Source organism: Anomaloglossus baeobatrachus, chromosome 2 (genome assembly GCF_048569485.1).
Source record: "Anomaloglossus baeobatrachus isolate aAnoBae1 chromosome 2, aAnoBae1.hap1, whole genome shotgun sequence".
Lineage (NCBI taxonomy): Eukaryota > Metazoa > Chordata > Amphibia > Anura > Aromobatidae > Anomaloglossus > Anomaloglossus baeobatrachus.
The window spans coordinates 739,062,211-739,089,792 of record NC_134354.1 but is presented as its reverse complement, the minus strand read 5'-3'; the positions used below and the strand labels follow the sequence as shown (position 1 = coordinate 739,089,792).

The 27,582-nt window shown below is 43.8% G+C and overlaps 1 protein-coding gene across 7 annotated transcripts in view; it reads left to right on the top strand.

Moving 5' to 3' along the window:
* Positions 1-27,582, top strand: part of PARP4 (poly(ADP-ribose) polymerase family member 4) — a 354,633-nt gene that overhangs the window by 231,620 nt on the left and 95,431 nt on the right. For 6 of the 7 annotated variants that reach the window (XM_075337413.1, XM_075337414.1, XM_075337418.1 and 3 more), the window contains 4 exons: positions 9,186-9,371; positions 16,744-16,878; positions 22,816-22,869; positions 27,286-27,393. In XM_075337413.1, the coding sequence (XP_075193528.1) occupies positions 9,186-9,371; positions 16,744-16,878; positions 22,816-22,869; positions 27,286-27,393 (483 nt within the window). The remainder of the gene's footprint in view (positions 1-9,185; positions 9,372-16,743; positions 16,879-22,815; positions 22,870-27,285; positions 27,394-27,582) is intronic. The other variant, XM_075337416.1, reaches the window with a different exon arrangement.

Sequence of the window (27,582 nt, the reverse complement as noted above, 5' to 3'; positions counted from 1 at the left end):
TAACAGGAGCTCTATGGAACGCTCGCTCTGTCTGCAACAAACTATCCTATATTCATGATCTGTTCATCACTAATAAACTCTCCTTCCTTGCCATCACAGAAACCTGACTCACCCCCTCTGACACTGCCTCTCCTGCTGCACTTTCTTATGGCGGTCTCCAACTCTCTCACACCCCCCGCCCCACTAACAAGCATGGTGGAGGAGTTGGTTTGCTCCTGTCCGACCAATGCTCCTTTACACCAATTCCACTACCACCCTCTGTCACGCTCCCCTCTTTTGAGGTGCACTCCGTACGCATCTACGCCCCCTCCAACCTTCAGCTGGCTGTCATTTACCGCCCTCCAGGGCCAGCCACTGCCTTTTTTGACCATTTCACCACCTGGCTACTACACTTCCTTTCCACCGACATCCCCACCATCATCATGGGTGATTTCAATATCCCCATTGACACTTCCCACTCATCTGTCTCCAAACTTCTAACACTCACTTCCTCCTTCAGCCTCACCCAATGGTCTTCTGCAGCTACTCACAAGATGGCCACACGCTGGACCTCATCTTCACTCGCCTCTGTTCCCTATCTAACCTCTCTAACTTGCCTTTCCCCCTGTCTGACCACAACCTACTCACATTCTCTTCCCTCTCTTCTCCAAGTATGCAACCCCCCCTCCACAAATTTTCACACCCTCGCAGAAATATCAAACACATTGATTTACACGCCCTTTCTCAGTCCCTTCTCCCCCTCACAGACATCGCATTTCTACATGATGCAGATGCCGCTGCAACTTTATACAACACTACAATCTCTTCAGCTCTCGAATCAGCTGCCCCCCTCACACACACCAAAACCCGCACAATCAACAGGCAACCCTGGCACACAAGGCAGACTAAAGAACTTAGACGGGCTTCCAGAATTGCTGAGCGCAGATGGAAGAGGTCTCATTCCACTGAGCACTTCATTGCATATAAAGAGTCCCTGACCACTTTCAAGTCCACACTCACTGCTGCAAAACAAACCTACTTCTCATCCCTCATATCTTCTTTCTCTCACAACCCTAAACAGCTATTCAACACTTTCAATTCTCTCCTCCGTCCTCCGGCACCACCTCCCTCTCCTCTCATCTCAGCTGAAGACTTTGCCTCTTTCTTCAAGCGGAAGATTGACAACATCAGAGCAAGCTTTGGCCCACAATCACCACAGCCCCTCATCATAGCTACTCATCCCTCCTCCTCCAAATCCAGCTTCTCCACCATGACAGAAAACAATCTCTCCACTCTACTCTCAAGATCACATCTAACCACCTGTGCACTGGACCCGCTCCCATCGCACCTCATCCCCAACATCACCGCAGTCCTCATCCCAGCCCTAACCCATCTCTTCAACCTATCACTAGCAAGTGGTGTATTCCCTTCATGCTTTAAACATGCCTCTATTACACCCATCCTCAAAAAGCCCTCCCTTGACCCATCCTCTGTGTCAAACTATCGCCCCATATCCCTTCTCCCCTACGCCTCAAAACTACTGGAACAGCATGTCCATCTTGAATTGTCCTCATACCTCTCCTCCTGCTCCCTCTTTGACCGGCTTCAATCTGGCTTCCGACCACATCATTCTACCGAAACTGCCCTAACCAAAGTCACCAATGATCTACTAACCGCCAAAGCCAAGCGACACTACTCTATCCTCCTCCTACTGGACCTGTCCTCTGCCTTCGACACAGTAGACCATTCCCTCCTACTACAGATTCTCTCATCTCTGGGCATCACAGACTTGGCCCTATCTTGGATCTCCTCATACCTAACCGACCGAACTTTCAGCGTCTCCCATTCTCACACCACTTCCTCATCTTGCCCCCTATCTGTCGGTGTCCCTCAAGGCTCAGTTCTTGGACCCCTGCTGTTCTCCATCTATACCTTCGGCTTGGGACAGCTCATAGAGTCCCACGGCTTCCAGTATCATCTCTATGCCGATGACACACAGATCTACCTCTCTGGACCTGACATTACCTCTCTACTAACCAAAATACCACAATGTTTGTCTGCTATTTCATCCTTCTTCTCTGCACGATTCCTAAAACTTAACATGGACAAAACAGAGTTTATTGTCTTTCCTCCTCCTCACTCATCTCCTCCAACAAGCCTTTCCATCAAACTTGATGGTTGCTCACTCACCCCAGTCTCACAAGCTCGTTGCCTTGGAGTGACCCTTGACTCTGCTCTATCCTTCAAGCCACACATCCAAGCCCTCTTCAACTCATGCCGATTACAACTCAAAAATATCTCCCGGATCCGTGCTTTTCTTAACCAAGAATCTGCAAAAACATTAGTGCATGCCCTCATCATCTCCCGCCTCGACTACTGCAACCTCCTGCTCTCTGGCCTCCCTTCCAACACTCTTGCACCCCTCCAATCTATCCTAAACTCTGCAGCCCGCTTAATCCACCTCTCCCCTCGCTACTCCCCAGCCTCGCCACTCTGCCAATCCCTTCACTGGCTTCCCATCGCCCAACGACTCCAGTTCAAAACATTAACCATGACATACAAAGCCATGCACAACCTGTCTCCTCCCTACATCTGTGACCTAGTCTCCCAGTACCTACCTGCATGCAACCTTAGATCCTCACAAGATCTCCTTCTCTGCTCCTCTCTTATCTCCTCTTCCCACAATCGTGTACAAGATTTCTCCCGTGCATCCCCCATACTCTGGAACGCTCTACCTCAGCACATCAGACTCTCCACTACCATGGAAAGCTTCAAGAGGAACCTCAAGACCCACCTCTTCCAACAAGCCTACAACCTACAATAGCCCTCAGCCCATTAGACCACTGCGCAACCAGCTCTGTCCTCACCTATTGTACCATCACCCATTCCCTGTAGACTGTGAGCCCTCGCGGGCAGGGTCCTCTCTCCTCCTATACCAGTCTGTCTTGTACTGTTAATGATTGTTGTACATATACCCTCTTTCACTTGTAAAGCGCCATGGAATAAATGGCGCTATAATAATAAATAATAATAATAATAATAATACCCGATGCGTTAGAATCGGGCCACCTTCTAGTGTGTGTGTATATATATATATATATATATATATATATATTTTATATATATATATATATATTATATATAAAGCTGAGTGTATGTGTGTGTATAAACATATGACGGGACAGTACAGAGACCTTTCCAAAGATCTCTTTACACCTAGGCCTGCGACTGGAACACGGGAGCATCCGCTACGTCTTGAGGAAAAAAGGTTTAATCATGGTCACAGACGAGGATTCTTTACTGTACGAGCAGTGAGACTATGGAACTCTCTGCCGCATGATGTTGTAATGAGTGATTCACTACTAACATTTAAGCAGAGCCTGGACGCCTTTCTTGAAAAATATAATATTACCAGTATGTATATTAGATTTTATGACAGGGTGTTGATCCAGGGAACTAGTCTGATTGCCGTATGTGGAGTCAGGAAGGAATTTTTTTCCCCATTGGAGCTGTTTGACACATTGGGGTTTTTTTGCCTTCCTCTGGATCAACATGTTAGGCTACGGGTTGAACTAGATGGACTTAGGCGGGGTTTGCACACTAAGACATCGCAGGCCGATGCTGCGATGCCGAGTGCGATAGTCCCCGCCCCCGTCGCAGCAGCGATATGTGGTGATAGCTGGCGAAGCGAAAGTTATCGCTACGCCAGCTTCACACACACACTCACCTGCCGTGCGACGTCCCTGTGGCCGGCGACCCGCCTCCTTGTTAAGGGGGCGGGTCGTGCGGCGTCACTGCGACGTCACACGGCAGCCGGCCAATCAGAGCGGAGGGGCGGAGATGAGCAGGATGTAAACATCCTGCCCACCTCCTTCCTTCCGCATATCCTACGGAAGCCGCAGTGAGGCCGGTAGGAGACGTTCCTCGCTCCTGCGACTTCACACACAGCGATGTGTGCTGCCGCAGGAGCGAGGAACAACATCGGACCGTCGCGTCAGCGTAATCATGGATTACGCCGACGCTGCACCGATGATACGATTACGACGCTTTTGCGCTCGTTAATCGTATCATCCAGGCTTTACACACTGCGATGTCGCATGCGATGCCGGAAGTGCGTCATTTTCAATTTGACCCCACCGACATCGCACCTGCGATGTCGCAGTGTGCAAAGTGCCCCTTAGAGTCCCCCTTCAACCTTAAAAACTATGAAACTATGTATGTATGTCCGCTAAAGGAATTTCCGTCGCATTTATAATCACGAAATTTTGCACAGACGCCTCATGTGACTCAGGGAACATCATAGACTGTTTTGACGGGAAAATTTAGCCCTGCACTTTACAGTTACTCTCCAAAATCGTGCCTCCATTAAACTGAATGGAGGTGGGAGCTGCAGTTATTATGTAACGCCTGCCTGGATCAACAGACTCAGACGGGCTGTAATGGACAGGCTAGAGGGAAGCCACTCGCCAAGCAAGACCCCCAGAACCCTGAAACCCTTTATCCCCTATACAGGGATTTGGAATTACACAGGTATGATCCGGAACCATGGAAGACCACCACAAATCTTTGGCAAAAGGTGACAAGAGCATTGGCAACTAATCTGGCCGCCATCCCCTTACTAACCAACACAACTAGAAGTAGCCGAGGGGTGAACTAACATCCTGTGCACCGCGAACCCAGCCGGAGAACTAATTAATTAATTAAAAAGGGTGTGGTGTAAAAAATGTGGTGAAAAAGATAATTCTATATTGATCTTTTTACAGAACGCCCTCCAGATTTTCGAGACAAATTGTGTTCCTCGGTCAGAAACAATATTTTCCGGAACCCCGTGTAACTGCACAATATGCCTAATGAACAACTTGCTAAGAGTTTCAGCATTAGGTAATCCAGACAGAGGAACAAAATGACACTGTTTGCTAAATCTATCCACTACTACCCAGATACAAATCTTCCCTTCTGAGGGTGGAAGGTCAGTGATGAAGTCCATGGAGAGGTGGGTCCAAGGGCTTGCTGGAGTAGGTAGGGACTGGAGAAATCCGGCGGGGTGGGTACGGGGTGCCTTGGCTCGAGCACAAGTTTCACAAGACAGTACAAATTCCTTACAATCCTTTGCAATGGTTGGCCACCAAAAATACCTGGTTACTAGTTGAAGGGTATTGCCAATACCAGGGTGACCTGCCAGCACAGAATTGTGGGATTCCTGGAGTACCCGTAGGCGAAGTGGGGGGGTGACAAACAGTTTACGGTCAGGAGTAGTTTCAGGAGCTTGGTCTTGGGTATTCTGGACCAAATCTATGGGGCAGTCATAATCTCTGTGTGGAGGTAATTTTTCAGAGCCAGAAACAGAAAACACATCAGCAAAATCACTGAATGCATGAGATATGAAGATAGGTTCAGCTCTAGTCATGTTAATACATAAAGACATACACGTCTCCTGACATTCAGGGCTCCAGCGCACAATCTCACCCTGGTGCCAGTCTATGACCGGGTTATGTTTGCGCAGCCATGGCATGCCCAATACCACTGATGACATCAGATTCTCAAGAACAAAAAATGATGCAGATTCTACATGCAGAGCACCAACCAGCATGGAGATCTCTGGAGTTACAAAAGTAACCACACCCTGAGTGAGAGGGGTGCTATCAATAGCAGATATTCTAATAGGTGCATTCAGCCTTAGCAAAGTCAAACCCAGCTCTTTTGCTACAATAGTGTCTATGAAATTAGGGGCAGAGCCACAATCAACAAAGGCCTGCAGCCGTAAAGATTTTCCCTGGTGAGACAATAGGACAGGTAACATTAACCTCATAGGGTCTGCAGGAAGTACCTGGGCGCCTGAGTGAGAATCCTGGGGCTCACTGAGGCACTGTTGCTGCTCCTTTGGAAGCAATTGCCTCGGAGATCCAGGCTCTCCACGATTGGCTCCATAACGTGATCTTCTCCCTTGAAGTTTACAGGACTCTGAACATGCTGAGGTAGGTGCTGCAGGGGCTTGAACCTGAGCAGACTTGAGCTCTTGTACTTGTTGTGCAAGTACTTGAACAAGGCCAGACAGGGTGTGCACCTGGTTTAACACAATATGGAGAGAATCCATTTTTTTTTTTGTGTGTGTGTTAGATGGGCCAGAGATAATTTAACGCCTGCCTGGATCAACAGACTCAGACGGGCTGTAATGGACAGGCTAGAGGGAAGCCACTCGCCAAGCAGGACCCCCAGAACCCTGAAACCCTTTAACCCCTATACAGGGATTTGGAATTACACATGGCCCTGGAGATCACTACCTGTGGAAGGCTGCAGTCTGAGAGAGTAGTCGTCAGGCAGGGTCAAACCAGGAATTGCGGAACAAGGACAGAATCGGCAGGCAAAGACGTAATCAGAAACAAGCAGAGGTCAAAACCGGAACGGGCAGCGAGGTACAAAAACAGCAGGCAGGAGGGTAGTCAGGAAACAAGCGGTAATCAGCACACAAAATCACAGGACAAAACAGGAGCCAGAATTCTCAGAACTATCTCTGGCATAGGTCAGCAGACAGGAGGGGAATTAAAAAGGGTGTGGTGTCTTCCAATAGGCTGTAGCTGAATGATGGTACCTCAGCTGGGAGTCATCCTCCACCTACAGTCAGCCAGTGGCACTGCAGATCCCCATGAAACCCAGACCAGTGGATGAACGGAGCCTGCGCCCACCGGCGCCGCTGGCATCGACTCCTCTCCTATCACCAGCACCATCCAAGACAGGAACACGGCGTCGCCTGGCGATCGGAGCAGAAGTCGATGGAGCGGACTCCGGTGGTGACGTAACATACTAATAGTAATTGTCAGTGGTTGCTATAGGAACAAAATAAACTGTTAGTATAAGAAGCTTATGTGTGAGGTAATAAGATGTCGGTAGGGAGACGGATAGTGAGAGACAGAAAAAGACAGACAGACAGAGACAGACGTGGAAATAGACAGCCAGGGAAAGAGACAGCCGGGCAAAGAGACAGCCGGGCAAAGATACAGCCGGGCAAAGAGACAGCCGGGCAAAGAGACAGACCTGGAAAGAGAGAGGCCTAGACAGACACAGACGGGGAAAGAGAGACAGACAGACACACACATAGAGATAGACACAGAGATAGAGACAGACAGACAGACACAGAGATGGAGACAGATAGACTGATACAAATACAGACAGTGAGATAGAAACAGACAGACAGACATAGACACAGACAGACAAGGAAAGAGACAGACAGAGAGACAGATAGACAGCGACACACAGACAGAGACTGGGAGAGAGACAGTTACTATCTCGGGCAACGCCCGGGTACTACAGCTAGTATATATATATGACACTATGGAATAAACTATGTAAGTGTCAAAAAACAGTTTTCAACAAACATATTTGTGCAGTCTATGAATTTGTTCTAAGAAATAGAATTGTCTCCATTAGATCCTCCTTCATAGATGACCTCAAATCTGACCTAATAATTTTAAGGCTAGAGAACAACCTCTCTACACTAACTTGGGTTGGAGGCAAAGCCGTAACCACATGGGCAGCATCTCTAACAATTTCCGTTTTTATAAAGGAATTGCCTCATGCACAGTCAGTTTTGATGAACGGTTGAATTTTTCTATTATTTGAGAGCAAGTGAAAAATTTTGCTGAAATATGGTCAATCTGCTGCTATAGGAGACGGAGTGAAATGTTTTTCCTTGCGGCAACGCTTTGCCTGCTCCATGTCATCCAAATACTTGTCAAAGTTAAACTCCTCATCTGATGAGGATGAAGATATGGCAGCAGTAGCACTGTCAGGACCCAAGTCCTCTTGCGACTGGCAGTCCTGTAGGCCACTCATCCTAACTGCTACCTCAGTCAGAGCTTCTTTTCCTTTAGTAAGCTGTTGATCATCAAGCAGTATACGATGACTTGAGTCCACATAAACAGCTGCCAGAAGAATTTTTTTTTCCAATAGCTGTGTCTCTCTCCATTTCATTGAAGCAGAAATGCCATATGCGATTAAACCTCCTCTGGGACAGGCAAAATAGCAAGTTCTTGCACTCCCTTATGAAAATGCCAGGAGTTAAATCCTCAGCTTGTAATTTTTAGTGACGGTACATGGGTGATTAAGCAATTCCTTCAATTCAGCCACCTGTGTCCATTGACCTTCATTTAGGGTTACCTGAGGGTTCGCCATATCTATAAGAAAAAGTTTTAGTTCCAGGAATCGCTCAATCATTAAATAAGTGCTGCCACACCGAGTGGCTTGATCGACAATTGCCCCTTTCCCAGCACGTCTCTTCAAGATGGAATCAATTTTAGGGGTTCTGGCAGCAATAACCAATTTCCTCACTTTTCCAATCAGATTTCCAGCGTGTCCCTCTTGCAGACTATCTCTTATTGTCAGCTGCAGCGTGTGCTCAACACAACGCATGTGATGAATATGAAAGTGTTTTGAAGCAGCTTCAACAAGATCATCTAATTCTAAAGTATCATTTTGCTGTTCTTCTGTTGTAATATCTGTTTGCTCCTCAGTTACATGAACAGCACTGTGGCTCCATCTCACACATACTGAATCCTAAATTTTCTTCTAGCTGTTGTCCATTACTCTCATTCATCAGTTTAATTGTACTTATGTTTGAAGCATTGTTTTGTGAGGATCCGTTTTTGGCCTCAAAAGCGGATCCTCACAAAGAATGAGCAGTCAGTTTGTGGTGTTTTTCTCATCTGCTTTTGCTATTGAAAGCATTATTTATGAGCTCAAAAACCTTCCAGGTGATGCGTTTTTTTTAAAAAGCTGATCTGCTTTTGCAGCTGAAAGACGTATCCTCAAAAAACAAACGCTGTGTGTGACTGCAGCCTTAGATCAGGAATAGTACAGACATTTATAGGAGATTTCATAACTTTCCCAAATTCCTATGAAAAAATATTCATCACATTCTGCATTCAACTACTGTCCCCAATTTATTATATATTTTAGGAGTCGGAGTCGGTCCATTTTATACCGACTCCGACTCCACCAAAATGAGCTCCGACTCCACAGCCCTGCCTGAATGTTAATGTAATATATGCAAGGTAAATAGCCTCTCTGGACTTGAAAGGCTCCCTTTAATATTTCTATACAAAATGTATTTGTCATGCAAATCACAGTTATCATTCTCTTGTATAGCATATGCTCAGCTTGCCTGGATTACAGAAATAATGTTCATTAAATTAATTGTTTTTTTGTTTTAGCGAAAGTTGAAAAAAGTTAAAGAATTGTCTAAATTAGAAATGAGTATTCCCCAAAGCGCCCCAATAGGTACATTGTTTGGAGCTGCATCAGGCGGCGACTTTGGTTTACAACAGGAAACAAGCGCGCAGCTTCCATCTCCATTCACTGTATTGAGTTCTGCACCATCCACAGACCAGACGATCTCAGTAAGTATATTTTTGTGTTCACATTACTTCATAGTATATGTGGGAAATACTCCTAGTGTATACCCCCAGTGCATGCCTCTATATAGCTATACAAGGGAATGTATCTTTTATAGGTTTTCATTATTAAACAAAAAAATGTATAATGCACAGCCTGCAATTTTTTTTAGGACGTGTGTAATGGCGTAGCCGACACCATTATCCCATTCTGTCAGAGGAAGACATACCACCAGTGCAGCCAGTGCAACTGCACCGGGCCCATAAGTCATAAGGAAGGGGGGAGCCCACTAAGGAAATAATGAGCATCAACACACCAGACATAGCAATCACAGTACAGGTCCTATGTTGTGTTGACAAATTGATTGAGTGCACCAGTGTTTAGGTGTAAATTAATGGCCTAATGTAAATCAACAAGGAATTAAGGTGGTGTCACACATAGCGACGACGACAACGACGTCGCTGCTAAGTCACCATTTTCTGTGACGTAGCAGCGATGTCCCGTTGCGGTCGCTGTGTGTGACATCCAGCAACGACCTGGCCCCTGTTGTGAGGTCGCCGGTCGCTGCTGAATGTCCTGCTTCATTTTTTGGACGTTGCTCTCCCGCTGTGAAGCACACATCGCTGTGTGTGACAGCGAGAGAGCGACGAACTGAAGAGAGCAGGGAGCAGGGAGCCGGCGTCTGGCAGCCTGCGGTAAGCTGTAACCACGGTAAACATCGGGTAACCAAGAAGCCCTTTCCTTTGTTACCCGATATTTACCTTAGTTACTAGCATCCGCCGCTCTCACGCTGTCAGTGCCGGCTCCCTGTTCCCTGCATACGTAGCTGGAGTACACATCGGGTAATTAACCCGATGTGTACTCTGGCAAAGAGTGCAGGGAACAGGGATCCGGCACTGGCAGCGTGAGAGCGGCGGACGCTAGTAACTAAGGTAAATATCGGGTAACCAAGAGAAGTGCTTTCCTTGGTTACTCGATATTTACCTACGTTACGCTTCCACGCGTTGCTGCTAGCTGGGGGCTGGTCACTGGTCGCTGGTGAGATCTGCCTGTTTGACAGCTCACCAGTGACCATGTAACGACACAGCAGCGATCCTGATAAGGTCAGATGGCTGGTCGTGATCGCTGCTGCGTCGCTATGTGTGACACCACCTTTAATGTATGTAATAGATAGTGTCTAACTTGTAGCAAAACATGCGAATTCTATCACATATCATTGGGATAAAAGTCCACTATATTTTGGATCAGCTTATATTCGTAGAAAACATTTCTTGTTTTCTTCTAATGATGACTATCATAACTTTCTGATGTAATTATCGTTCATCCAGTTATTAATTATCATAATAATAGATCATTTTCATGACTTCATATTGGAAGTTTTGATTGTGATTTTGATTAGGCCAAGTTGCAGATGAAAATATCCCTACTGACCAGAAAATGTCTTCTAACCCCTTGGCAACATGTAATATACATGAATGAACATATACTGTATACACCTGACTGCAACTAGTTATGTTAGTATAATTGCTTGGATGTCACAGTTAGTATAACTCCGTTACTTGCGTCCCCGGCGGGCACGCAGGCACACTCGCCCTCCTGGCCATGGCAGCTTATGTGTCCCCAGTACCTGCTGCCAGTTCCCAGGATCTGCGCATGCCGTACAAATCTCCTGGGAGCACACTTGGGCTGCGCACACCTATTCTTAAAGGGCCAGCGCGCCTAACCCTGAAGCACCTCTCAGCCTGTGGCTGGATGGCATTAGGTATTTGGGGCATCCTCCCCTTGTGGGAGGTGCCTGGGCAACATGGTTTATCCTTAAAGACGCGTTGATAGCTGTCAGGTCCATTCCCATTTTCTTAAGTCTTTTGCTGTATGTTCTAACATGTATCTGTACCCAAGTATCCTTTGTACTTGCTGAACCTGTCTATACCAGCCGTGCCCGATATTTCTCTTGTACCCGTTGTACCTGCTGCAAGCGCTGTACTATCTGTGCCTGCTGTACTAGCCAAAACTTCTACACTCGTCAGTAGTTGCTGTCCCAGCTGCATCTACTATACCTGCCCATCAGCTGTACCAGCAGCACCTGTACACACCAGCTGTCCAGACTGCACCTGACTATATTAGAGACTGACAGTATCCATACCCCCAACCACTAGGGTCAGCTGTCACAGTATTGTGTCTCCTTGAGTAGCCTAACCTCACCATCAGAGGCTCTGGCGAAGACCCGTTAGTCAGTTACGTTCCCTCAGGTTGAGCTGGTGCTGCGACACAGTTGGGCCATTCTGCTTGCACCCACGAGCATTAAGGCTGCTTTACACCAGACAATCTATCGTGCGATAGATCGTCGGGGTCACGGTTTTTGTGACGCACATCCGGCATCGCTGGCGATGCCGGCCTGTGTGACACCTCCTAGCGACGCAGTATCGCTCACAAATCGTGAGTCGTGTACTGCTCACTAGGTTCCATAATATCGTTTAATTTAGTTGTTCATCGTTTCCGGGGGAGCACACGTCGCTCCGTGTGACACCCCGGGAACGATGAACAGCAGCTCACCTGCGTCACGCGGCCACCGCCGGCTATGTGAAGGAAGGAGGTGGGCGGGATGTTTATGTCCTGCTCATCTCCGCCCCTCCGCTTCCATTGGCCGGCGCCCGTGTGACGTCGCTGTGACGCCGAACGTCCCTCCCACTCCAGGAAGTGGACGTTCGCCGTCCACAGCTAGGTCGTCCGGCAGGTAAGTACGTGTGACGGGGGTTACTGCCTTTGTGCGACACGGGCAGCGATTTGCCCGTGACGCAAAAAGGACGGGGGCGGGTACGATCGAATGTGAAATTGCACAATCGGTCGTACCGTGTAAAGCAGCCTTTACAGTTAGTGCAACTATGAAATCTAAACTTTAAGAAAAGGACCTTATGTCACTAGATTGTCGTTTGCCTAGCAACATTGCCAAATGCTGACAGGTTGTAATAGTAGCTAGGGGGTCGATGAAGGCCCCTGTGTCTGCTATGCTAGTACTACTACCAAATTTTTCACTGATAAACAATGCCCATCACCTTTAAGACCATGTGAATTGTGTTCTTTGAACCCCTTTTTATCCTCCGACATTCCATGCATATGTCAGAAAAAGCATTTCATACTTGTCACACGCTGCATGTAAATTGCCTAGCACCAGAGAATACTTGTGCCTTCGCAGTGGAGTCAGAGACCTGCGCATGTGCACCTCAGTGTGCCCTATTGAACAGTCGGTGATTCCACTGCACAGGCGCCAGACTTCGGGCACTTTGTGAATGATGTAGAGACATCATCAACTTACATGTAGTTAGAAAAGGTGTTGTTTGAAGAGAGCCAGTTGGCGCTGTAATATAGGAAACTGTAAAGAATCACGTAAATGATTAATGTGGTTAGTCTTAAGTTACAAGACTGCAGTCACTTTATGTGAGTACAGACTTGTGTATTCTCACAGGGCGTGCACTGTGGTGCCAGGATCGGGATCGGGCAGTCATGTGGCTAAGTATGTGATATGGCACATTCCAACTAGACTGTTTCCTGCTTTGCTCTATACACTTGCAATAAGAAAGAGGACATGCCCATCTTGGCAAAATGTGCCGAGAGTATGCATATTTCATACTTGCTGTCACATGACCATCTGCTCCTGGCGCAATGCGCACAATGTGAGGATTCACAAGTCTGCAGTCACATAGAGTGACTGCAGATTTGTAGCTTTGAGGGAATCTGTCACCACTTTGACCTTTTTAAACTATTAATATTGGCAGACAGGTTATAGAATGCTGAAAAAAATCAATAGCTTTGTGTCTCATATCAGATGTCTTGTGAAAAAATCATGTTTTATCACTTTATGTAAATGAGCTCTTCCAGGCTATGGGGCCGATGCTGCCTGGAAGATAACTCCGCCTCCAGAGATTATTTTAAATAAAAGAAGTGTTACTAGTGTGAGACAAATAACTGACACAGAACAGGAGAAATTAAATTCTTCTTGCAAACACATTTTTTGCAGCTCACTGAGCTGTGGCTCAATGCAACACTGTCTGCCTGTGAGATGGAGGCTGAAGCTGAGAGGCACCTGCAAAAGTATCAGTTAGGGTACTGTTCCACTTGTGTATAGCTTGTGATGTGAGAGCATTGGAAGCGATATGCTAATAACCCTCTACTGCGAGTGTGGGCCAAGGGTCATGCAACTGTGATTTGATCTTGCGATCGTATCGCAGCTGTGGAGAAGATGGGGGAGCACTTTCTCCCCATCTCCTCCGCTGCCTGTCTCTGCGTATATCGCACTGCAGTCATATGACATGCAAGTACAGTGCGATGTTTCACACGCACCCATAGGCTTGTATGGGGGTGCATTAGCCGAGACTCACTGCAAAACACAGCATGCTGCGATTCATTCCGCTATAGCATGAGAAATCAATCGCAGATGGACACTGCCCCATAGTTTTGCGATGGTGCGAGTGCAATCCGATGTTTTATCGGATTGCACTCAAACAGGAAAATCGCAAGTGGAACAGTAACCTTATAATCACACACAGTTCTGTAGGGAGAGCAGAGAGCGGCCATCACACATTACACTGGTAACACCCCTTTTATTTAAAATCATCTCTGGAGGCAGAGTTATCATCCAGGCAGCATCCTCCCCATAGCCTGGAAGAGCTCATTTACATAAAGTGATAAAAAGTGATTTTTCCACAAGAAGGCATTTAATATGAGACATAAAGGTATGGATTATTTTCAGCATCCTATAACCTGTATGCCCATATTAACAGTTTAAAAAGGTCAAAGTGGTGACAGATTTCTTTTAAGACAGAGGTTTCAAACATTCGGCCCCTCAGGCTGCTTCGTGCAGCCCCCAGGCCCGTGCCCCTGTTCACTATTGTGGCCGGTGCAGGGGTTGCAGCCATTGTCTGCGCTTTATGTCAGATGAATGTTTTGCCGGCGCTGCGCTCTGAGTCCAGCTGTCTGTGCACAACTATTCCTCCAATGGAAACTGCCTGACCTCAGATGCTTACCTCTGATTGGCGGACGGCTACGGCTGCATTGAAACATTGTGCACAGAGAGCTTGACTCTGAGCGCGCAGCGCCGGCAAAACAATCATCTGACATAAAGCACTGACAGTGGCTACTGCCCGGCACCTGTCGCGATAGTCAACGGGGGCACGGGCCTACAGACAGCAAGAAGCAGAGATGAGGCAGCCGCAGGAACGGGGCACAGGTGAGAAGAATGTTTTTGTTTTTTTTTGTTTTTTTGTTTTTGTTTGTGTGTGTGTGTGTGTGTGCGCATGTGAAGAACAGCACATTAACTCCCTTAGCGACCCATGACGTACTGGGTACGTCATGGATCGTGTGAGGTTAATCCACGCACATATCAGCTTATTTCAACAGCTGACACGTGTGGCTGCTAGTCGCAAGTGGATTCGTTTCCACCCGCGACTATTAACCTCTTACATCTTGCTGCTAAAATCTGGCAGTGAGATGTATATGGGCGCAGCCATTATGATGACTTACTCCGCCCCCATCAGAAGTCACGTGACATGATCACATGACTTCCGGTGGTTGCCATGGTAGGACAGGGTCATGTGATGACTCCTGTAGCTAACATGAGTCACTTGCTCTCAATACCGGAATAGTGCCGACATTGAAAGTAAAGCAGCATATCTGCAGATCTCAGCTCTGTAGCTGTGATCTGGAGATATGGCAGAGCAATCAGATTGCTGATCCATATAGCCCCCTAAGGGGACTAGTAAAATAAAAAGTTAAAAAAAGTTTTAAAAAATTTAAAAAAAAGTAAAGGTTCAAATCACTGCCCTTTCGCCTTATTGAAAAGTAAAGGGTTAAAAAAATAAAAAATACACATATTTGGTATCGCCGCTGTTAGAAATACCCGATCTATTAAAATATAAAATCAATTAATCTGATAGATAAACGGCGTAGCGGCAAAAAAAATTCCAAACGCCAACATTTTTGGTCGCCACAAATTTTGCTCAAAATGCAATAACAGGCGATCAAAATGTAGCATCTACACAAAAATGGTACCATTAAAAACATCAGCTCGAGACGCAAAAAATAAGCCATCACTGAGCCATAGATTCCGAAAAATGAGAACGCTATGGGCTTTGTAAAATTACGCAAAACATGCTCCACTTTTTTTGGACACACTTGTGAATATTTTTAACCTCTTAGATACAAGTAAACTTATGTTTGGTGTCTAAAAACTATTGTGCGATCACACTGTTTTTGCAGTTTTTCCACACTTGAAATTTTTTTGCTGTTTTCCAGTACACTATATGGTAAAACTACTATAGGATAGGGACAAAGTGGGCACATTACTATGGGATGAGACAAGGCTGGGGACAGTACTATTGGATGGGGACAATGATGGGCACATTACTATAGGATGGGGATACGGCTGGGAACATTACTATAGGATAGGGACAAGGTGGGCACATTACTATAGGATAGGGATAAGGTGGGCACATAACTATAGGATAGGGATAAGGTGGGCACATAACTATAGGATGAGGACAAGGCTGGAGATTTTACTATAGAATGGGGACAAGGCTGGAGATGTTACTATAGAATGGGGACAAGGCTGTAGACATTACTATAGGATGGGAACATTATAAGATGCGGACAAGGATGGGCACATTACTGTAGGATGGGGCACAAAACTACAAGGGGACAAGGATGGCCACATATCAACAAGATGGGGAACATTACTAAAAGATGTTGGAGAAAATTATTATATGGTGCTAATTGTAACACAAGTTACAAGAAAGGGATAAAATGTTAAAAAAAAAAATGAAAAATTCAAAATAAGGCATGACATTTTTTTTTACCATCAAAAATGTTTTTTTTTATATATATATATATATATATATTTAAACAAAGAATATGCACATTTGTTATAATGAACAAGTGAAAAATGTTCAAAATCAGTGATCCAAAAGGTATGTAAAAAAAAATAAAAATATGGTACCAATAAAAATGTCAATTTGTCCTGCAAAGAATGCGGCCCCCCAAATTATTATTTTTTTTTCTCTGTGCGGCCCATACACCCAGCCGAGTTTGAGACCCCTGCTTTAAGACTATACAGATCCTTTAATAGCTGCTGCACAAAACGGATTGCAAACGGACAAGTGAGAAAGAAATCATCACTCTTTTCTGAATGATTTTATTACGTGTTCCTGTGACCTACCCTAAACATTACCGTCCAGCCCCAATCACTTCAAACCCATTTTCAAATCCTGCAGCACCTGTTTAATATTGTTACATACCATGCAATTAGAAATCAGTGTTAATATTTTGTTGGTTAGCATTTACTCTGCTTATCTATATTCTTCACTGTCTTGTCCTTAAATGCTACAGGGACCCCCAGAAATGTCAATGGATGCATTGGTACATGGTGCACGTCCTTTACTTTCGGCCAAGCCCATTTCAGCTCGCTTACTTAAATTCAAACCTGCAGCAGATTTTTCTGCACCAAGCATGGCCCCCTCATATGTAAGTTTTGTGTTTACTTTAGTTAAGATATTCTTGATACATACAAATCTTAAAGTGTACAGAAAGATATTGATACGTGAGACCAAACCATGTATGCAGCATACATAAAAAATATAGGTTGGGAAATGCTCGTGCTCTACAACTACAACTATACACACCACGTATGATACCACATCCCCAATGTGCAGAACTAAAGTCTTTATTTTAAAACAAAACCAAGATTCCATTTCTGCCATCTTTGTACTAATATAAAAGTCTGCCATATGCAGAGATATAAAAGTCCACCATATGCAGAGATATAAAAGTCTGCCATATGCAGAGATTAAAAGATTAACTGTCAGGATGGATTTACTATTGAAATTAGTGGTATGATTATATCTCTCCTACTACATTATTAAAATGAATTGCCTTCTACATCGGTAAAAGTCCAACATTTAATAACATTTAATAATAAAGCGGTGACTGGTAGATTTATTTTTTTACAGCCAGCTTTGCTGTACAGTCTGGTGTATCAATGAACAATTGGTTGATTTTGGAATTCCATAGACATACATACAGTGGGTTCGGAAAGTATTCAGACCCCTTTAAATTTTTCACTCTTTGTTTCATTGCAGCCATTTGGTAAATTCAAAAAAGTTGATTTTTTTCTCATTAATTCATTTTGGTGTAACATTAAAGATTGTGGTGACTTATTCAATCTCTACAGTTACCATATTTTTCACTTTATAAGACGCACCTGATTATAAGACGCACCCCCAAATTTGGTGAAGGAAAAGAGATTTTTTTTTTAATGTTAAATGAGGTCCGTCTTATAATGCCAGTGTCCGTCTAACAAATCATATAGGGTATATGTCCCTCATAGCCCCCCCATCCTAAAATTAACCCCCTTACTGTGGATATGGCCCCCTTATATGGAATATAGCTAGTTATGGTATACCAGATAAGTTTTATTATTTTCTGGTTTATTTGGACTCTTTATATATAAGTGCAATTTCTTTTGCTATGGCACATATTCAATTTACACATGTGGTCAAAATTAGTTGGTACCCCTCGTTTAATGAAATAAAAACCCACAATGGTCACAGAAATAACTTGAATCTGACAAAAGTAATAATAAGTAAAAAATCTTTGAAAATGACCAAATGAAAGTCAGACATTGCTGCTTTTCTGCTTCCCCAGAATCTAATATATAAAGCTCAGTGTGTGTGTGTGTGTGTGTATGTCCGCTAAAGGACTTTTCACCGTCACATTTACAATCACGAAATTTTGCACAGACACTCCATGTGACTCAGGGAACGTTATAGACTATGTTTGGGCGGGAAAATTTAACCCCATGCTTTCCAGTTACTCTACAAAACTCCTGCAGCCATTAAACTGAATTGAGCTGGGAGCTGCAGGCTATAAATAGCAACTGTCAGTGGTTGCTATAGGAACAAAATAAACTGTTAGTATACGAAGCTTATGTGTGAGGTAAAAAGATGTCAGTGGTGAGACACAGACAGAGACAGCCAGGCAAAGAGACAGCCCTGGAAAGAGACAGCCCTGGAAAGAGACAGCCCTGGAAAGAGACAGCCCTGGAAAGAGACAGACCGGGCAAAGAGACAGCCGGGCAAAGAGACAGCCGGGCAAAGAGACAGCCGGGCAAAGACACAAATGCCCAAAGAGACAAATGCTCAAAGAGACAGACCGGGCAAAGAGACAGACCGGGCAAAGAGACAGATGGGCAAAGAGACAGATGGGCGAAGAGACAGATGGGCGAAGAGACAGCCCTGGAAAGAGACAGCCCTGGAAAGAGACAGCCTGGCAAAGAGACAGCCTGGCAAAGAGACAGCCTGGCAAAGAGACAGCCCTGGAAAGAGACAGCCCTGGAAAGAGACAGCCCTGGAAAGAGACAGCCGGGCAAAGAGACAGCCGGGCAAAGAGACAGAGAGACAGATACAGAGATTGAATAGGATAACTGAAGTGAGCACTAATATATATATTCTGAGTGCAAGCCAAAAAAATACATACTATACAAGGATAAGGCTGCACATCAAAGTTAGATAATGGTATAATGCCTCAAGCATATGGAAAAATATTGGAAAATACAATGAAAAATGCTACTTGCTAACTTGAACATGTGAATAATGAATTGTATACCTGCCATGAATAATAGGAAAAAGGAGATATTTAGCAATCGCATTGATCAATGTAACTGAGCCCCAAAACCTCGTCAAGGTAGATCTCTATATTGGGGTCCCTAGCTCTGTGACCCTAACTGTGTGTCATCTCATTGCAATTAAAAACTGCTGTGGGTGGAGAGGGGTAACCAAGGACTGTCTTATATAGGAGATGGAAAAAAACATGGCCGAAAGGGGCGGAGCTGTGTTCACATTCAGAAAAAAAAACTACATATAGCTGAATAGGATAACTGAAGTGAGCACTAATATATATATATTCTGAGTGCAAGCCAAAAAAATACATACTATACAAGGATAAGGCTGCACATCAAAGTTAGATAATGGTATAATGCCTCAATCATATGGAAAAATATTGGAAAATACAATGAAAAATGCTACTTGCTAACTTGAACATGTGAATAATGAATTGCATACCTGCCATGAATAATAGGAAAAAGGAGATATTTGGCAATCGCATTGATCAATGTAACTGAGCCCCAAAAACCTCGTCAAGGTATATCTGGGGCTCAGTTACATTGATCAATGCGATTGCTAAATATCTCCTTTTTCCTATTATTCATGGCAGGTATGCAATTCATTATTCACATGTTCAAGTTAGCAAGTAGCATTTTTCATTGTATTTTCCAATATTTTTCCATATGCTTGAGGCATTATACCATTATCTAACTTTGATGTGCAGCCTTATCCTTGTATAGATACAGAGATTGAGACAGATAGACTGATAAAAATACAGACAGAGAGCTAGAAATAGACAGACAAGGAAAGAGACAGACAGCGAGACAGACACAGCGACACACAGACAGAGACTGGGAGAGAGACAGAGAGACAATTAGGCTATGTGCCCACGGGAGCTTGCTTCTGCGGATTTTGCCGCGGGAAAACCTGCGGATTTATCTGGATTTTCCAGATAAATCTGCAGGTTTCAGCAAGTACAGACACTCCCCATGTTACTCTATGGGACATGTGTAGTGTCTGTGTCCATGCTGCGGAATGTGCGGCTGCAGAATATACTGGGAATGTCCCGCAGCCGTACATAATTGCATGTCAATTATTCCTAAGGATTTACCTGCGAAAATCTGCCTTGGTCCCATACTTACCTGCCTTGATAGCAGACACCCGAGTCAGGACGGCAGTGCAGCTAGGAGCAGGAAGGAGGAGGTGGGTGGGGCCTGCACAAGCTCCGGTCATGTGACAGCCGGAGCTAGTTCAGGCCCGCCCACCTTCTCCTGCACAGTGTAGACACGGCCAGAGACTGAGAGTGAAGTGCTGCGTGATGGAGGTAAGTATGAACTCTCCGATCACTGCAGCACTTGTTCTGCATTGAGGGTGCAGTGCCGAAGCCATGGTACTGTATCCTCAATGCAGAATGGCCGCACCATATCCGCAGGACATTCCACAAGAAAACCGCAGCATTGAAACAGAAAAAGTTGTGCTGTGGTTTTCTGGGAGCTCCTGCGGAATGTCCTGCGGATATAACCGCAGGACACTTTCTCCGTGGGCACAAGCATGAGGTTCCCGTGACTGGGGTTGTAGGCTTACGTCTTATGGCCATAACGCTAACAAAAAACTTCATATATATTTTTTCTACAGGATACAGCCAGGCCCCTTTTTGTTTGGTATTGATAGGCCTTGCTATTAGAGTTTCTGTCCCTGTGTAGCGCGCAGTGGGGGTACGGCTTGGCAGCCCGCCTGATCTAATAGTATGGGCGTCACCTAATAGGCTGCTGGTTTGTGACTGTGCGTCTGCTAGTGTGAACAGTGCTCTATGCAAGCCACTAGTATGCAGTTTTACCATCCAGCAATCACCTCCTTCATATTTGGAAGTGAGTGTGAATGGCTCCCCCTGTACCTGTGATGCCTCCACCTAGTGGGGGTTTAGCTGTATCCTGCTGGAGTAGTAGTAGTCTTTTTGGCCTGAGCAATATACAGCTGCAATTCCATCTTGCTGTAAGTAATGATATTCTTTTTTGCTTTTTTATATTACACATAGCCTTACTATCCCGGGCAACACCCGGGTACTACAGCTAGTTACAAATAAAATAAAACTCATGAAATAGACCTGGACAGAAATGATGGCGCCCTCCTCCTCCTCCTCCTCCTCAACTTAATATTTTGTTGCACAACCTTTTGAGGAAATCACTGCAATCAAACCTGTAATGGTCAATGAGACTTCTGCTCCTCTCTACAGGTATTTTGGCTGCTCCTCAAGAGCAAAATGCTCCAGTTGTCTCCTGTTTGAAGGTTGCCTTTTCCAGATGCCATGTTTCAGCTCTTTCCAAAGATGCTCAATAGGATTTAGGTCAGGGCTCATAGAAGGCCACTTCAGAATAGTCCAATGTTTTCCTCTTAGCCATTCTTGGGTGTTTTTAACTGTGTGTTTTGGGTCATTATCCTGTTGCAAGACGCATGACCTACAACTGAGACCAAGCTTTCTGACACTGAGCAGCACATTTCTCTCTAGAATCCCTTGATAGTATTGAGATTTCATTGTACCCTGCAAAGAGCCAAGACACCCTGTGCCAGGTGCAGCAAAGCAGCCCCACAACCTAACAGAGGCTCCTCCATGATTCACAGTAGGGACAGTGTTCTTTTCTTGATCTGCTTATTTTTTCAGTCTGTGAATATAGAGCTGATGTGCCTTGCCAAAAAGTTTCATTTTTGTCTCACCTGTCCATAGGACATTCTCCCAGATTCTTTGTGGCTTGTCAACATGTAGTTTGGCAAATTCCAGTCTGGCTTTTTTATGATTTTTTTTGGTCGTCTCCCATGAAGTTTACTTTGGCTCAGCCAACGATGAATGGTGCGATCTGACACTGATGGTACTTGAACTTGAAGTTTACCTTTAATCTCTTTAGAGGTTTTTCTGGGCTCTTTTGTTACCATTTGTATTATCCGTCTCTTTGATTTGTCATCAATTTTCCTCCTGAAACCACGTCCAGGGAGGCTGGCTACAGTCTCATGGATCTTAAATTTCTGAATAATATGTGCAACTGTAGTCACAATAACATCAAGCTGCTTGGAGATGGCCTTATAACCTTTACCTTTAAAATGCTTGTCTATAATTTTCTTTCTAATCTCCTGAGACAACTCTTTCCTTCGCTTCCTCTGGTCCATGTTGAGTGTGGTATACACCATGTCACTAAACAGCACAGTGAGTATCTGTAGCCCTATATACAGGCCCACTGACTGATTACAAGATTGTAGTCACCTGTGATGCTAATTAGTGGACACACCTTGATTTAACATGTCCCTTTTGTCACATTATTTTCAGGGGTACCATCATTTCTGTCAAGGATTTTTTTTTTATTATTATTATTACTTTTGTCAGATTTAAAGTGACCATTGTGGGTTTTTCTTTCATTAAACGAAGGGTACCAACAATTTTGACCATGTGTGTATATATCTTTATTACATTTATTAATTGTTCTATTTTTTTATTTTTTTTTGCACTAGCACTTTATTATCTATTATTGAACAGTTAATTTGAGTAACTTTACATATTTCTTTGCTCTTCTGCACTTTACATCTATATTTAACTACTTACCATCTGTTTTTTACACCAACTATTACATGACTAACATACTAAACCTATGAGAGAACATCTAAAAAAAAAATTTCCGTTAATGATATATTTTTGGTAAAAAATAACCTTTTTGTATTATTGCATTAATAAATAAATAATATTGCATTAATAAAATTTATAATATTTATGAGCTTTGTCTTCTTTTTTTCTTCTCTGTAATCTAATCCTATGAAGCAATCCATCAAATCTGCAGTAGATTTTTCTGCACCAAGCATGGCCCCCTCATATGTAAGTTTTGTGTTTACATTAGTATATATATTCTTGATACATACAAATCTTAAGTGTACAGAAAGATATTGATACGTGAGGCCGAACCATGTATGCAGCATACATAAAAAGTATAGGTTGGGAAATGCTCGTGCTCTACAACTACGACTATACACACCACGTATGATACCACATCCCCAATGTGCAGAACTAAAGTCATTATGTTAAAACAAAACCAAGATTCCGTTTCTGCCATCTTTGTACTAATATAAAAGTCTGCCATATGCAGAGATATAAAAGTCTGCCATATGCAGAGATATAAAAGTCTGCCATATGCAGAGATATAAAAGTCTGCCATATGCAGAGATATAAAAGTCTGCCATATGCAGAGATATAAAAGTCTGCCATATGCAGAGATATAAAAGTCTGCCATATGCAGAGATATAAAAGTCTGCCATATGCAGAGATTAAAAGATAACCTGTCAGGATGGATTTACTATTGAAATTAGTGGTATGATTATATCTGTCCTAGTACAATAATAAAATGAATTGCCTTCTACATCGGTAAAAGTCTAACATTGAAAAATAACATACTAAATGTTCCAATAGAGAATGATTATAAAGTAAGAGAATCTCTGCTTTTGTCACCTGGGTGGCACGGTGGCTCAGTGCTTAGCACTGTATGGTGGTTCAGTGGTTAGCACTGTATGGTGACACAGTGGTTAGCACTGTATGTTAACACAGTGGTTAGCACTGTATGGTGACTTAGTGGTTTGCACTGTATGGTGACTCAATGGTTAGCAATGTATGGTGGCTCAGTGGTTAGAAATGTATGGTGCGTCAGTTATTAGCACTTTATGGTGGCTCAGGGGTTAGCACTGTATGGTGGCTCAGTTGTTAGCACTGTATTGTGGCTCAGTGGTTTGCACTGCATGGTGACTCAGTGGTTTGTACTGTATAATGCCTTAATGGTTAGCAATGTATGGTGATTCAGTGGTAGCACTGTATGGTGACACAGTGGTTACCAATGTATGGTGACTCAGTTATTAGCACTGTATGGTGGCTCAGTGGTTAGCACTGTATAGTGACTGAATCATTAGAAATGTATTGTGACTCAATGGTTAGCACTGTATGGTGGCTCAGTCATTTGCACTGTATAATGACACAATGGTTAGCAATGTATGGTGACTTAGTGGTTAGCACTGTATAGTGGCTCAGTGGTTAGCACTGTATAGTGGCTCATTGGTTTGCACTGTATAATGACTTAATGGTTAGTAATGTATGGTGACTCAGTGGTTAGCACCGTATGGTGACTCAGTGGTTAGCAATCGATGGTCACTCAGTGGTTAGCACTGTATGGTGGCTTAGTGGTTTGAACTGTATGGTGACTCAATGGTTAGCAATGTATGGTGACCAGTGGTTAGCACTGCACGGTGGATCAGTGGTTAGCACTGTATGGTGGCTCAGTGGTTAGTGGTTAGCACCTCACAGTGGCTCAGTGGTTAGCACTGTATGGTGGCTCAGTAGTAGCAATTGCCAGTGGATCAGTGGTTAGCACTGTATGGTGGATCAGTGGTTAACACTATTTTGGCTCAGTGGTTAGCACTGCACGGTGGCTCAGTGGTTAGCATTGCAGTCTTGCATCACTGTGGTTGTGGGTTCAAATGGGTTCAAATCCCACCAAGGACAACATCTGCAAGGAGTTTGTTTGTTCTTCCTGTGTTTGCGTGGGTTTCCCCCAGGTTTTCCGGTTTCCTCCCACACTCCAAAGACCATACTGATAGGGAATTTAGATTGTGAGCCCCAATGGGGACAGTGCTGCTAATAATAAACATATGTAAAGCGCTGCGGAATATGTTGGCGCTATATAAGTGAATAAATATTATCTCGTCTTCCTCAAAAAACAATAACTGAAAAAACAATGAGAAAGTCTGAATGTGGCCAAAAAATAACGATGACCCCTCCCCCCTCCAAATAAAAAAGCAAACCTTCACATTGCGCCATTGACAGTAGCAAAACCCCTAATAAATCTTAAGAAATGGCAAAACAAATCATTCTTTTTATTAAAGCAATAAAACATAATTAAAAGCATGTGAAAATGAAATTCGGATTTCCTTTCTTTCCCATTCTACAATGCACACGGTCATTGGTTCCTCATGGCAGTGAGGGGGCGAATGTGAGCCCTTGTGTCTGGCATAATAGTACTAAAATTATTATTAGAGTACTAGGCAGGGTTTAAAAAAGAGCGGCAGAACCAAACACTTAAGATTTTACATAGTTACTTAGGTTGAAAAAGACCTAGGTCCATCTAGTTCACCCTTCCTCCACCAGTTCTACATTGTGTCGTTAAGTCATTTATAACCAACAATGTTGTGTGTACTGAGGAAATCATCCAGCCCTGATATAAAAGCTGTTATAGTGTCTGCCATTACTACCTCTTGTGGTAGTGTATTCCACAGTCTGACTGCTCTAACTGTAAAGAACCCTTTCCTATTTAGCTGTCGGAATCGCTTTTCTTCCACTCGCAGTGAGTGCCCCCTGGTCCTTAGTATTGTCTTTGGAAGGAAAAAGTCATGTGCCAGTCCTTTATATTGACCACACATGTATTTATACAAATAAATGAGATCTCCTCTGAGACGTCTTTTTTCTAAGCTACACAAATCTAACTTTTTCAACCTGTCACCATATGGGCGGCCTCCATTCCTAACAATAACCTAGTTGCCGCCTTTGAACTGACTCTAACTTCTGAATGTCCTTTTTAAAATGTGGAGCCCCAATTTTAAGATTAGATTAAAAATACGCTGTATGCAAAATTTGAAATAATCACTTCTCCCATTTGTAAAATACTAAAAATAAACTGTCGGTAAAATCAAATATTACTTTATTCCTTTCACACATTGAGTAACAAAAGAAATAAGTGTAAGAATTGCATTATCACATTTCTTCTCAAATAAAATAAAAAGTGATAAAAAAAATCTAATGTGCCCATAAAAGCAATAACTTTTAAGAAAAAGCAAGTCCTCAGAAATCTGCATTGATGTAAAACTTAAAAAATGATGGGCCTTGGAAAGTAGGGATAAAAAAATAAAAATGGCAGTGGCTCCAGGGAGAATAAACAAATTGTCCAGTACTATAGAAGAAGGATTCTGCATATTTTGCAGAAAAAGTGCCATGTCCACATATTGGCTGACTCTGGTATTGTATTTCAGCCCCAAACACTTGAGCACCATTTTCTAATTTTGGACAACCTTTAATGTTATATCATATGCATTTATTATGACATTAACTTATTAGTAGTGATGGGTGGGCTTGCAAATACCCAGGATTGGCGGGTCTAAAAAAAACCCAAACCTGGTTCCATCCAGGAATTGATCCTGGATATCTGTCTGGACGTCGGTCCCCATATAAGTCATGGTAGGAGGGATAGGAGGATTTGAGCTGGCGCGCTATACTTACCAGTTTCTAGCTGTAACGCTACTTCTGGTGCCGCTCATTATCCTTCATGCATATGCACTGCTTCCCCCGCCCACCGACAGTCTCCGCATCTCTGATTGGTTGCAGTCAGACACGCCTCTACCCTGTGTGAAAGTGTGTCTCACTGCCTCCAATCAGATGTGCTGTGTCCCCCCTATACTGGTGTAAAAGTAAAAAACTAAAAAAAATTGGGGTAGAGTGTTCCCATATTATACAGGCAGCAGGCCACAGATGTTTGCTTATCTTGGCTGTGTATCAAAATAAAAGGGACCGCATGTAGCTTTTTTCTAAATTATTTAAATAAATATTTTTTTTAAAAAGTAGCGTGCGGGCCCCCCAATTTTGTTACACAGCTATGATACAGCTGACAGCTGGGGGCTGGTATTCTAAGGCTTGGGAAGTCCATGGTTGTTGGGACCCCTCAGCCTAAAAATAGCAGCCTGCAGCCAAACAGGATTGTTGCATCCATTAGATGCATCAAACCCGAAACTTTACCTGGCTCATACTGATTGAAAGCAGTCAGACACGCTGTCACTGAGGGTAGGGTTGTGTCTGACTACAACCAATCAGAGACGCCGAGACTGCCAGTGAGCGGGGGAAGTAATACATATGCATGAGGTTAATGAGCGACTCCGTAAGTAATGTGAGTGGCTCGGCAGCAGTGTACAGGCATGCGAGAGACTCTGTAAGTATATTGTGCCTGCTTTGCCCTTTTATTTCTTTATTTTTCCTTTATTTTTTTAATTAGCCAAGTTGCTGAACCCAGATCGTTACCTGGAGTTCCCTGAGAACGCCGGGCCCAGGATTGGTGCACGGGTACTTTTGAACCTTCGCAGATCTGGACATTTACAGTTCACTACTTAATAGAAATCATGGTTTTTATTCTTTTAAGGTAGTATTTGTTCAGTTTTCTTAAATCACAGAAAAATGTATCAAAATTAATAATTTTTAATTCTTCCCTAGATGCCAACGTCACCCGAGGCACAACTTATCAGGACAAGGAGACAAGTTTTATCTGAGTACAGCAAACCTGTACCGACATCTGCTCCACGCATGAGCCAGTCCCTTGAAGTATGTATATTACTCCCATATTATAAAAACTGTATACCAGTGGTACACATGGTAAAAACTATATGCCTCTATATTGAGTACGACAGTAAAGAATGCTAATATACAACGTAAAAGTATATACATATGTGTTATTAGGCTCGAATAGAACTAGATTATTGCTCTAGCCCAAGCCTGAGCTACTAGAAGCAT